The 13594-nt window shown below is 49.7% G+C and overlaps 1 protein-coding gene across 1 annotated transcript in view; it reads left to right on the top strand.

The window, feature by feature from the left end:
- Nucleotides 1-547: 547 nt before the first annotated feature.
- LOC110219855 (leukocyte immunoglobulin-like receptor subfamily A member 6) overlaps nt 548-13594 on the top strand; it is a 46718-nt gene continuing 33671 nt past the window's right edge. The window contains exons 1-10 of the mRNA XM_078146269.1: nt 548-607; nt 901-933; nt 1108-1386; nt 3099-3383; nt 4517-4555; nt 5393-5512; nt 5606-5648; nt 5726-5763; nt 5881-5927; nt 6177-6287. Of these exons, the coding sequence (XP_078002395.1) occupies nt 574-607; nt 901-933; nt 1108-1386; nt 3099-3383; nt 4517-4555; nt 5393-5512; nt 5606-5648; nt 5726-5763; nt 5881-5927; nt 6177-6287 (1029 nt within the window). The 5' untranslated portion in view covers nt 548-573. The remainder of the gene's footprint in view (nt 608-900; nt 934-1107; nt 1387-3098; nt 3384-4516; nt 4556-5392; nt 5513-5605; nt 5649-5725; nt 5764-5880; nt 5928-6176; nt 6288-13594) is intronic.

Genomic DNA, 13594 nt, shown 5'->3' with positions numbered 1-13594 from the left:
CGGAGATCCAGAGAGAAGAGACGTTGGCTAGGAGATAGAATGAGTGGGACAGAGACAGAGAGGCAAAGAAACAGGACAAGGAGGAGATGGAGCTTCCTGCCTGCCCATCTGGCCAGGCTTCAAGCCATGATGAAGGGAAGAGGAGGTCGCCCCAGGCCAGGGTCTGGTTTAGGGACCAGGTTGAGAAGCATGGAGCCCAAGACAATCTTGCCCATTGCGCATTGGAGGAAATTGAGGCCTAGAGAGGGTCAAGGAGTAGGCCAAGGCTACACAGCAGATGCAGGCTGAGTCAGCCCTAGAACTGAGGCTCTCTGATGTCGCATCTGGGGCTGGTCCTCCAGGCCTGCTCAGGAGGGCTCTGACTTGTCATCTAGTAGCCGGAAGCTGGTTGGACTTCGGCCTGGGTCTCCTCTGGAAACCACATTGAGTAGGGTGTGATTTCCGCCTAAAGTGACACTGAGTGATTGGAAAATTCAGAGTGGGGCTCAGAACGCCACATCCTGTACCTCCTAAGAGTCGTTTGCTCATCTGTCCATCTGTCAGTCCATCTCCTCACACATACCAGGAGCCATCATGGCCTCCGCACTCTCTGCCCTGCTGAGCCTTGGTGAGTCCTGGGGAGAGGGGATTCAAGACCCCTGAGAAGAGAGGGGTTTCACAGCTTAGAGATAGCCAAGTCAAGCCCCAACCCGACCCCCACATACCCATTTTTAAGAGGAGCAAACAGAGGAAATGGCTAGCTTGAGATTCTGGCTGTACGTTGGGGACAGGATTAGGATTCTAACACAGATTTCCCGGTGTCCAGCTCTCCCTTCTGGCTCTAGTCCCCAAGGCCTCCCTCCCCTTAAGGTGTTTGGTGGGTAGGACATGGGTTCTGGAGCTAATGGTCCTCTGTCACAGGGCTATGCCTGGGCCTGGAGATGGGAGATGAAGGTGAGTGCCTCCCCTCAGCCGTGGCCACTCCCTTGTTCCTCTTCACCCTCCCGGCAGCCCCTGGAGACCAAGGACAGGAGGGTCAGGGTCGGGCTGATGGGGATGACCACAAGAGGGAGGGGGGAGTCAGGGGACCACAGAGAGAGGGAATAACCTCTTGGAGCTCTGGCCCAGCTTCTCTTCCAGACACGTTCACCAGACCCTCCCTCTGGGCTGAGCCAGGCACTCTGATCCCTGTGGGAACAAATGTGACGCTCTGGTGCCGAGGCCCTGCTGGGACAAGGCAGTACCACGTGCCCCGAGTAGGGCTGGAGAGCCCATCCTGGCCTCAGACAGAGGCGGAGTTCCCCATCCCATCTGTGGCAAGGGAGGATGCAGGACAGTACTGCTGCCTCTATCGGGGCCGGTCCGGCTGGTCTCGGTGCAGCCACCCCCTGGAGTTGGTGGTGACAGGTGAGGGAGGACCCTCCCCCCCCAGCCCCAGGCTCTGGTCCTCAGCCAGGCCCGGAGGCTTTGTCAGCTGAGGGCCAGCCTGGTCTGCAAGCCACAAGAGGACTTCTCCGAGCCTCCTGTCCTCAGGGTTCCCCACCCCATCCCCCCTCACTTGTACCTTCCTCCTCTTCCCAGAGCTAGCCCGAGGGTGGCAAAACCTAGGGAAATTAGAGCCCAATGAGTCTGGCCTCTTTATTTGACAGAGGGGAAAACTGAGGTCTTAGTTTGTGGGGTATTTAGGGGAAGGGATTTACCCAAGGGCAGCTAGGTGGCTCTGTGGATAGACTGCTAGGCCTGAAGTCAGGAGGACTCGAGTTCAAATCCTGCCTCAGACATTACTAGCTGTGTGACCCTGGGCAAGTCACCCAACCTCTGCCTCAGCTTCCTCAACTGTAAAATGGGAGTAACTACCAGGGTTGTTGTGAGGATCAAATGGAATAATAGTTATAAAAGTGCTCAGCTCACAGTAGGCGCTATAAGAATGCTTACTCCCTTCCCCCTCCCCCAGAATCACACAGGTAATACATGGCAGAACCAGGATTCCAAGCAAGCTGGTGCCCAGGTGCTCTCCTAATCCAGGGGCCATGAGCCCCTGAGGACATGCCCTGGGGGCTCCACCCTGTGTCCCCCTCGGCCCCACTGACCCGTGATGCTCTGTCCCACTTCTCTCCCCAGCTCCCTTCTTCCCCATGTCTGATCCGTCTTCATTTTTATGTATCTATCGCTGGTACTTAGCTGGGGTCATTCCTTCACTCACTCACACACTCATCCATTCGTTTAAGGAGACAGTCCTAACCCGGAAACCAGAGAGAAGATGAGAACCCTGGGGAACTTTAGTCCAGACAGCAGGAGGCTGGTGGGGGGAGAGGGGAGAGGGTGGGGAACCTGAAGGCAGCCTGTGGAGGAGGGCTCCAGAGGGAAGAGCCAGAAGCAGTGGGGGGAGGTCACCAGACCTCGGGAGCCAGAGTAAAGAAAGACTTCCCTTCCATGAGAGCTGCCCTTCAAGGTGGCAGGCTGCTCCTTGTTGGGGGCAGTGGACCAGAAGCCAGAGGACCACTTGTCTGGAGTCTAGTGTTGAGGGGGGAATGATGAGCCTTGTTATGGATTGGCCTAGATTCCTCTCAGGGCCCTTCCGACTCTTCCACTTGGGGGAGGGTTTCTCAAACATGAATCCAGGATCTCAGCCTGAGTTTCTTCTACAGTCTTCCAGCTCAGGTCATTCCCCCTCAGTCCAAAGAAGGAAAGACTCCTGGACCTGCAGCTGCCCTATCCTTCCCTAGTTCAGATCCCAACATGAGGAAGGAAGAGGGCAACTCCTCTTTTAAATTGTTTTTCTAATCCTTAATACTATTTTTTTCCAATTACATATAAAGATAGTTTTCAACATTCATTTCTGTAAAATTTTAAGTTCCAAAATTTTTCCCTTTCTTTTCCCCAAGACAGTGAGCAATCTGAAACAGGCTATACATGTATAATCATATTAAACATATTTCCACATTAGTCATGCTGTGAAAGAAGAATCAGAACTAAAGGGGAAAACCAAGAGACAGAAAAGACAGAAAACAAAAATAAAGGGAAAATCATCTGTTTGGATCTGCATTCAGACTCCACAGTTCTTTCTGTGGCCGAGGTTAGCAGTTCCACTTTAACCAGAAGGTCTTCTTCCCTGCCAGGTATATATGAGAAGCCAACCCTCCTGGCCCTGCCCAGCCACTCGGTGGCCACAGGGAAGGCCGTGATCCTCCAGTGTGAGGCGGAATCCAGATCTGACAGGTTTGCTTTGTACAAGGAGGGAGATGCCCACACCCACACAGGCTATGAATGGAGGTCTCAGGCCAGCTTCCCCATCCCTGCTGTAACCAGAGCCCACGAGGGCACCTATCGATGTTACAGTTTTTCCAGCAACTTCCCCTACCACTGGTCGGGTCCCAGTGACCCCCTGAAGCTCATTGTCACAGGTAAGGCAGGACTCACCCGGCCCCCTTCCCTCCTGTAAGGGAGCTGTCCATTTTTCAAGCCTCCAGGCTGATAGGCTTTGTCTGGGATCGGGGAGGTGCCTCCTCAGGAAGTGGGGTATGCTGAGGAGAGAGACGCGGCAGGCACCGTAGATCTGGGAGTCGCTTGCTGAGATGACGCCCGGCCGTGCCAGCAGGGCCTGAGGGGCATAGGGAAAGAACAGGAGAGGACGCAGGAAAGAATCCTGGCTACGTCCAAGTATGGAGGATGAGGATACCCAGGGGAGGCTGGGTCAGGAAACCCCAGAGAGGACAACAGGCCGGGGGAAGGGGGGTCCATGTCATCAAATGCTTCAGAGACAAGCCCCGCAGGAGAGGGACTGAGAAAAGGCCCTCAAATCTGGCAATGAAGAGATCATTGGTAATACGGGAGAAATCCATTTTGGTCGAGGGATGGGGTCAGAAGCCAAACTTTGAAAGGTTTAGAAGTGAGGAGAAAGTGAGCGGGTGTAGACCAACAGCCCTGAAGACCCTTCCTAGGGGTCTGGCTGAGGAAGGGAGGGCAGCTCCAGGGGACGGCCAGGTTGGTGGGGGACATGTGAGCAAGCTCTTGGGCAGAAGTGAAGGGGGGCTAGAATTTAAGAGACAGGGGTTGATCACAGGGTCAAGTTCATAAGAGAGGGAGGGTAGGGGCCCAAGCAGGGGAGCTGACTTTAGCCAGAAGGGCCATCTCTTCCACCAATGAATGAGAAAATAGGGACTTTCGAGGGGATTTCAGGGATAGAATCAGAGCAAAGGGGCTCATAAGGAACAAGAAGGAATTCTGGACCCGGAGTAGAAAGCCTGAGTTCAAATCCTGCCTCAGACACTTACTAGCTGGTTGACTCTGTGCAAATCCCTTCCCTCCCCGGGCCTCAGTTTCCTTGTCAGTAAAATGAGGAGGTTGGGCCCTTCCAGCTCTGGACTGTGAGTCTGTTTCTTTGTCAAGCTATATACGTGCTTTGAGCTCATTGAGTCTAAGGCTCCACTGGAGGTACACGCCCAGGAAGGGAGAGACACTTGGCTCTGTTACACAGCCAGGTCTCGCTGGGCACCTTCTCCCCAGCTCCTGACCTCACTCCTGTGCTCCTTCCCAGAAACCTCTCCAAGGCCTGGAACTCAGGACAACCTATTGAGTGAGTAACCAGAGGCTTTCCAGGACGGAAAATGGAGAGGGGCTGGGGGCTGGGGGCCGTGTGAAATACTGCCCCCTTTTCTGTCCCTCCCTCCCTTCCTACTACAGCCCCTTCAGAGCTTCCTCTGCCTTCCCCACCTCCCAAATCCAACTTCTGTTTCCATGTCCAAAAGGAGATACCCAAGTGTGGGGAAGTGTCACTCCCCTCAGAATGGGGCCTCCCTAAGGACAGGCCACAGACTTGTAAAATTAGGGAGTTGAAAGGGGAAGCTTAGTGCATAAAGTGCCAGGCCTGGAGTCAGGAAGACCTACATTCAAATCTAGCCTCAGACACTTACTAGCTGTGTGACCCTGGGCAAGTCACCTCATCCTGTATGCCTCAGTTTCTTCATCTGGAAAATGAGCTGGAGAAGGAAATGGCAAATCACTCCAGTATCTCTGCCAAGAAAACCCCAAGTGGGGTCACAAAGAGTCTGACATGACTGAACAACATCATAGAGTTTAAAAGGATTTCAGCCATCCCCCAGGCTGACCTGAGCCCCAAAATAATCCCTTCTGTCTCAGAAAAATACTTCTCTGGCCTCTGCTTGAAGCCCCCTACCCAGGCATGAGGACCCCACCATCCCCTAGGCGGCCCATTCCACTTTGGGATAGCTCAAGTTTTTAGAAGCTTTTCCGTAAATCAAGAAAAAACCTGTCTCTGTGAATTCTCTCGTGTTATCTCCTCTACCTGGACTAGTGGATTCCTGAGGGCCAGTCTCTGTCTCCCCCTCAGACTGGGGACTCCTAAGAGGCAGGATGGGGTTAACTCTGCTTCTCCCCTCTTGGTCTTCATCAGGAGCTCCCTCAGGTCTCCCGAGGCTCTGGGAAGGCATCCTGACAGGCGTCTCACTACTCTCCACCTTGCTCTTCCTCTTCTTCCTCCTCCTTTGCCACCACCAGCATCTGGCCAAGCTCAGTGAGTCCTTGGGGCTGGGAGAGAGGGGGTGACACAGTCTTGATAGGGGATGGCTGCCACCCTCTGGAGCCTCACCCCTGACTCTCCTTCCAGATACCGAGGGCAGAGCGGCAGAAGACAAGGAGACCCTGAGGAGGTAGGGGCCCCAGAAATACCCTATTCCCTCTGAGCCCCTGCCTCCCTCCTTCCTCATCATCCGGTCTTCTTCCCTAGCTACAGCCCAGCTGGGGCCGTGCAGGAACAGACCCTGTGTAAGTGACAGAAGGGATGCTTGGCAGGGGCGGCAGGGCCTGGGGTGTTGGAAGGGCATGTCTGACCCTGGGGAAATCCCTGTTCCTTTCTCCTCTTCTCTCTCCTCTTGCCTGTAGACACAGCAGTGAAGAACAGCAGACAGAGCAGACCAGAGGACCCGGCTGTGAGTCACTCATTTCAATTCAACAATGATTAAGCACCAACTGGCTACAAGGCAGTAAGCGTTATCCCTCCCTAGAGGAAAAACTGACCAGTTTCTGCCCTCCAGGCGTGCACTTATGTTCTACTTCTGTCCCCAGCAGTGAACCACACTTCCATTGTACAGAAAAACCTGGCAGGATCTGCAGGCATCACTCCCTGCACCATCCCCACCCCAGCTGGCTCACCTCTCATCTACTCTTCCTCTCTACAGGCCCGAGACCTCCAGGAAGTGACCTACGCCCAACTGATGCACCCAAGCCTGAGTGAGGGCCCTACCTGGGCTCCCCCCGATCCTCTATGCCCCACTGGTCATCCAATGAGCTGAGCCTATCCCAGGGGAGGAGGGAGGAGCTCTCCCCACTTTTGCCTCTGGTTCTGTGAGCGTGCCCTAAACTAAAGCAAAGGAAGTCCAGGAGATCTGATGCTGGCACCTGGAAATTTTTAAAATAAGGTTTATCAGTGCCTTATATTTTCTGCATTACAGACATTTCAGGATAACTCGGACAATCCTGCCCCGGTCCACTTTTCCTTTGTAACAAAAAAAACAAACAAAAACAAAAACAAACAAAAACCCAGTTGAGCAAAACCCAACAGCATGCAACATTTTGCATACACAGTTCTCCACCTCTCTACCAGAATGCAAGAGGTCCCTTCCCTCTCCCAACTTCCCTCCCTTCCTTTGCCTTCCTTTCCTTCTTTCTCTTCCCTTCCATCCTTCCCTTCTCTTCAGCTAGCATTGGTCGTTACAATTGCATACTGCTTGGCTTCCATTCAATGGTCTTTTCATTTACATTATTATAGTCACGGCCATCATGAGCCAGGCCTAACTGGGACCCCTCTGATTTTTTCAGCCTCAGACTAGAACAAAAGGAGACACTTGCAGGGTGTTTCACAGTTCACAAAAGGAAGTCCGGCGGTCGTAGAAGGGCAGGGGAGTCGGCTGGGACACGGCATCACTGATTCAGCAGGGCTCAGCTCTCTTCCTCTGGCTTGTGATGCAAGACTCAGGCCAGTCAGACGGCTAGCACTTATTAAGCGCCTACTATGTGCCAGGCACTGTGCTAAGTGCGGGGGGCTTCTCCTATGTTGGGGCCAGTAGGAAATGGCCTGAGCCTAAGGACCCTGGACTGGTTAGGTCTCAAGCATGGTTACAATATCTTTTCAGGGAAAACTAGCTTAGGCTGCATGGTCTAGGGCCTTGGGGTGCTGCTCCCACAAAAATGGAATGGAATATTATTAGATCAAAAGAAATTATTAATGGGACGAATTCAGAGAAACAAGAGAAGATTTGTATGAACCGATGCTGAGCAAAGAAAGCAGAACCAGAAGAACAATAAACTCAGTGACTGCTGTTCAGTCGTGCCTGACTCTTCCTGACCCTTTTGGGGTTTTCTGGCAGAGACACTGGAATGGTTTGCCAGTTCCTCCTCTAGCTCATTTTACAGATGAGGAAACTGAGGCAAACAGGGTTAAGTGGCTCTCCCAGGGTCACACAGCTAGTCAGTGTCTGAGGCTGGATTTGAACCCAGGTCTTCCTGACTCCCAGCCCAGCACCAAAGGCTTGTGTCTTTCCACAGGCCCAATGGAACTCCATGCTTCCCTTTCTGTCTGTAGTGACACCAACCCTCCAGCTAGGTCTCCCCCGCCCCATCCTCCTCCAGCACATACATTTGCACACAGCACAGTCCAGGAAGGGATGAAACTCTTCCCTACTTGATAAGGAAACTGAGGCAAAATCCAGAGAACCTGTAACCCCTGTCACATGGATTCTTTTCCTGTCCTGACTAGCCACTGCCATTCAGTAGCGCAAGGAATTATTCACTCAGACTGAGCCACCCCAGTAGATGGAGGACCTGGGCGTCTTCTGGTTAGACTGGTGCCGGATGATGCTTCCATTTTTAAGAGGGGAGGTGGAGGAGGCTGTCCGCTTTCTGGAGAGAGGCAAGGACCCATTCAGACCACAGAGGAGGCTCCTCACTAGCCCCCCTACCCGATCAAAGGGAAGCAGATGCCAACAAGAAAATCCTTTTGTAGGAATCAGAGGAAGAAAGTAAGCTGGTCTTGTCTGACCGACTGTGGCAACTCGAGAGAAAACGGAGAATACAGACCACTCCTCTGACTGCTCCCTCTGCCTCCCTCTCCCCACATGTGCCCCCACTTACATCTGGCACCGGGAAAGAAACCAGAGATTTCCCCCAACCAAAAGCTACCCCCCACCCCAGGGGCTGAGCCTTCCTCTGGGTGATGTGTGAGCTGAAGGTGGCAAAGGGAGCTGGGCCTGGAAGAGATGGGAGCTGAAATTCAGATGCTCTGGGGCTGGGGGTGGGGGGTAGGAAGGTCTCAGCAAGTGTGAACCTAAGTGGTGCTAGTATATGGGGTGGGGATGTCTGTCCCAATGAGACAAAGAATTTGGAATTCATCCTCCCCCAAGGCCCCCAGGAGCCAGCCAGCCCTAGGCACCATGCCAACTAACCAGAGTAACTAATGAGCCACAGGGACTAACCCAAATCCTGCAGAACCAGGCATTCAGATGTCCCCTCCACTACCCCTACCACAAATTCTCTAAACCCCTCACTTCCTCCTTTATTTCCTGGGGAGGAGGGGGGATGCAGGCATTTTATCCCAGGTTACCACCAGCTAGATACTCAGGGGTCTTCTTCTACAGTTCCCTGCCCCTCTTAGACCCAGGCATCCTCTCCTTCATTTCCTGGGTTCCCCCCCAACACAGCCTTCCCCACATCTGTTGACAGTACTGGCTGTTCAGGGTAGAAGGAAGGGCAAGGAAGGTACCTATGATGAACCAAAGCTAGAACTCAGTGGAGGAAGTGAACCTAAATGTCTGAGATCGCTGCCCACACCCAAGGCTCCTGAATAGCTCCATGCCCAGGTTAGGGTTAGTAGGCGGCCCTGGAGGTGAAAGAGGGCAACAGCAAGGAAGGGAAGAGAAGGGGCTGGAGGGTGGCCCCACATCCAACCAGGAGCAGCCAGTAGGGAAGCCTGGGACTCCTGGCTCCTGCAGGATCCCAGGGGAGGGAGGTGAGCCCACCTTAAAGACTGGGGAGGCTCTCCAGGCTCTCATACCCTGGGGAGAGATAAGGCATTCCATCTCCTCTCCTGTTTCCTCTTCCTGCCTCTGTCTTTGTCTGTCTGTCTGCCTCTGTTTCTCCCCCCTCCCGCCTCTCTCTTTTCCTCCTTCTCCCTCTCCTCTCTCCACCCTTTCTGTCCCTTCCCCCTACACCCATCTCCTTCTCTGTATGTCTCTCTGCCCCTCACTATTCTATATTTAAGATCTAAGGTTATCCCATGGAATGTGAATGGGGAAAGCTGTGGAAGAGAGAGACTGAGAAGAGGTCTCCGGAGGGTGGGAGATTTAGGTGAGAACAGAGGCCTAGGAGAAGGGGAGGAGGGATGGAGTGTGGTAAGGACCTACCTTAACCTGAGAAGCAGCAGGCCAATCCCTCTTTGTGGAACCTGGTGATATCCTCTATTGCCCTCTTCTCTGGGGCGGGGCGGGAGGGGGGAGAAGGAAAGCTCTGGATGATGGAAGGTGGGGTAGAGGGGAAGGATAAGCAGGTTGGGGGGTGGTTTAGATCCTGCCTGAGACAGAGCCAGTGCAGGCATCCAGCTCAGCCTCCAGGCAGCCTGGCCCACAACTACAGCCTGGTCTTGGCCACCACGCTTGGGACAAGCAGGGTCTGCCTGCCCCATCCCGGAGTACAAGAGTACAGGTGCCCCAACCCAGACACTAAGGCTGGAGATCCCCCTAAACCCAACAGGGACAGAGAGGGAGAAGCCCAGAGACAGGAGCAGAGGGAGCAGACAGGCAGCCAGTCAACCAGCCAAGGGCAGAACAGGCAAGGTCTTTCAGGAGCCCAAGGCCGATTTCACTGACCGCAGAGGGAGGATACCCTCGGGGCAGGGGGATGGATTGATTGGCTTGGGTTCTTGTCGTAGGCTTATAAAGGGAGTCTTCAGTGCAAAGTCAGCCCCTTTTCCCCTCTCAGGAGAGACCCTGGGCCCAGCCCCAAAGGTGACAGGGCTGGAGCAGGGCTGAGGCACCCCCCCTGAGCCCCAGACTGACCTCCCTGCTCCAGGTCAGTTTTCAGAAGCAGGGCTGCTGTGGACATCTATCAGGCCTCTTAAGAGGGCCTCCCAAGGCCCTCCTGTGCCTTGATAAATCCGGGGAAAGAGACATCTCTCCCGCTGTTCTGGGTGTGTGTGTGTGTGTGTGTGTGTGTGTGTGTGTGTGTTTGTGTGGTTGTGTATGTGTGTGCATGTATGTGCCTGTGTGTCTGTATGCATGTGTGTGCATGTGTTTGTATATGTGTGCATATGTATGTGTTTGTATGTGTCTATGTGTGCGTGTTTGTTTATATGTGAGTATATATACGTCTGTGTGTGTGCACATGGGCGTGTGTGCGTGTGTGTGTGTGTGTGTGTGTGTGTGTGTGTGTGTGTGTGTGTGTAGTCTTCACCAATTGGATTGTAAGTTCTATGAGAACAGGGACTTGGTCTTCCTTTCCACGCCACACCCAGGTTTGTATCTGGCACTTGACACAATGCCTACAACACAGGATATGCTTAATAAATATGCACTGACTATTTATTGACTCTGCTGCCACTTGCCATCAGGCCTGTACCCCAAGACGGATTTCAGACCAGGAAAGAGAATCTAGCACTTCTACATAGCACACAGCAGTAGTCCATCCCCTAAAAGATACGGAGAAAAAGTCCCACACTTCTTGATAGCATCTTCTGCCATCTTGGGCCAGGAGAATATGTTTCAGTTGATTAATTAAGCATTTATTAAATGCTTAGGCAACACTTCCCCCCAGTGCTAGGGTGGTTCCCTAAAGGATAATGCTATGAAGGATACTGTATACACTCAGGGAGGTGTGACTCCTGATTGACCAACAGCCTGAAGGATCCTCAATACTACATGTTGATAAACTTCAGAGAGCAGAGGGAGAGAGTTTGAGAAAGACCAGGCAAGAAGCAAGGCTACAGAAGTGTAGGGAGCATGGCTCCCAACATGTCCTTTGATTCTCAGTACCTAAAAGCCCAGGAACTGCAGAACTGCTGAAAGTGGACTTTCCCAGTAAGAAATTCTCTCTTTGGTTGAGCTGAGATTTTATCTTCCTCTCAAGGCAAGGAATTAATTTACTCTCAAATTTTTTCTTAATTAACAAAAATATATTTGGAAGGAAGGAGAGAAGGAGGAAAGCCTTTTTAATATCCGTGCATAGTAAAGCAAAACAAATTCCCACATTGGTCAAGTCCAAAATACAAGTCTCATTCTTTTTCCATCTACACATTCATTCATTCATTCAGCCACTTATGTATTTATTTGTTTGTTGCCTTTTGAGTTCCAAGGTGTCTCCCTCCCTCCCTGTCAGCTCTGCACTAGAGAAGGTCAACATTAGATATTGATATGTATATATATATATATGGAACCATACAATACATTCGCCCGTAGAGTAGTTCTTTCTCTGTAGGTGGACAGTATCTTCCTTCACACATCCACTGTAGTTGTTTTGAATATCCGAGTTACTCAGAATAGCTTAGCTATTGTACAGTTGCTCTCCCAACAATGTTGCTATTACTGTACACAATGTTCTCTTGGTTCTGCTCATTTCACTCTTTATTATTTCATGCAAGTCTTTCCGTGTATTTCTAAAATCAACCAGCTCATCATTTCTTTTCTTTTCTTTTGCTTTTTAGTGAGGCGATTGGGGTTAAGTGACTTGCCTAGGGTCACACAGCTAGTAAGTGTTAAGTGTCTGAGGCTGGATTTGAATTCAGGTCCCCCTGACTTTAAGGCCAGAGCTCTATTCACTGTGCTACCTAGCTGCCCCTAGCTCATCCTTTCTTACAGCACAGTAGCATTCCATCACAGTCACATACCATAACTTGTTTAGCCATTCCCCAATTTATAGCCATCCCTTCAGTTTCCAGTTTTTTGCCACCACAAAGAGAGCTACTATAAACATTTTAGAACATATAGGGTTTTTTTTTTCTTTTCCACTGACCACCTTGGGAAATAGACCTAATAGTGGTATTGCTGGGTCAAAGGGTATATATATATATACATACATGTATACTATACAGTTTAATAACTCTTTGGGTGTAATTCCAAATTGCTCTCCAAGACAGTTGGATAATTTCACGGTTTCACCAATAGTGTATTAGTATCTCAATTTTTCCATATCTCCTCCAACATTTGTCATTTTCCTCTTCTACCATTTTTGCCAATATGATAGGTGTGAAATGGTGCCTCAGAATTGTTTTAATTTCTATTCCTCTAATTAATAGTGGCTAACAATTAATGATGAGCATTTTTTCATGTGACTATAGATAGCTTTTATTTCTGCTTCCAAAAACTGCCTGTTTCTATCCTTTGACCATATATCAATTGGAGAATGACATATTCTCATAAATCTGACTCTGTTCTCTGAAAATCTCCCTCCAATTTTTTGCTTTCCTTCTAATCTTGGCTACATTGGTTTTATTTGTGCACAATCTTTTTAATTTAATGCAATCAAAATTATCAGTTTTACAAACTGTCATTTATTTATAAATTTTTTTCTTATCTATAAATCCAATAGGTAATATATTCCATGTTCCTCTTACTTACCTGTGATATCTTCCTTTATGTCTAGATTGACCTTATCTTGCAAAGCGGTATAAGATACTGGTTTATGCCTAGTTCCTGCCAGACTGTTTTCCAGTTCTCCCAACAATTTTTACCAAATAGTGAGCTCCTTTTCTTAAAGTGTAGATCGTCACATTTTATCAAAGATGAGGTTACTATAGTCATTTACTACTGTGAATTGTATACCTACTCCACTCTATTCCATTGATCCATCATTTTATTTCTTAACCAATACCAGATGATTTTGACAATTACTGCTTTATAATGCAGTTTAAGATCTAGTACTGCTAGACTTCCTTTACATTTTTTCATTAATTCCTTTCATATTCTTGACCTTTTGTTCTTCCAAATGAATCTTATTATTTTTTTCTAGCTCAATAAAATTATTTTTGGTAGTTTAATTGGGATGGCACTGAATAAGTACATTAGTTTAGGTAGAATTGTCATTTTTATTATATTGGCTTAGCCTATTCATGAACAATTAGTATTTCTCTAATTATTTAAATCTGACTTTATTTATACAAAAAGTGTTTTATAATTATGCTCATATAATTTCTGGGTTTGTCTTGACAAGTAGACTCCCAGGTATTTTACATTGTTTATGGTCATTTTAAATGAAATCTCTCTTAAATTGTCTTTTTACAGGACTTTGTTGGTGATATATAAAAATGTTGATGATTTGTAGGGGGTTATTTTATACTTTATACCCTGCTACTTTGCTAAAATTATTGTTTCAACTAATTTTTAGTTGAATCTCTAAGATTTTCCAAGTACATAAGAGTTTCCAAGACATCATTTCAGTTCCTCACTGCCCATTCTGATTCCTTCCATTTCTTTTTCTTCTCTTATCGCTGTTGCTTGGAGCGTATGGAGTGTTCAGGAAGACTAGCACCTCTGGTGTGTGGGCTACTCGTCTACCTTTGGTGTCCACCTGATTCACCCAGCTCTCATCTGTGGCTCCAAGAAGCTGCAGCATG

The sequence above is a fragment of the Phascolarctos cinereus genome, unplaced genomic scaffold (genome assembly GCF_003287225.1).
Source record: "Phascolarctos cinereus isolate Bilbo 61053 unplaced genomic scaffold, phaCin_HiC Scaffold_726;HRSCAF=1367, whole genome shotgun sequence".
Classification (NCBI taxonomy): Eukaryota; Metazoa; Chordata; class Mammalia; order Diprotodontia; family Phascolarctidae; genus Phascolarctos; species Phascolarctos cinereus.
Note: the sequence above shows the minus strand (reverse complement) of the source record. Positions and strands in the feature narration are given on the sequence as shown.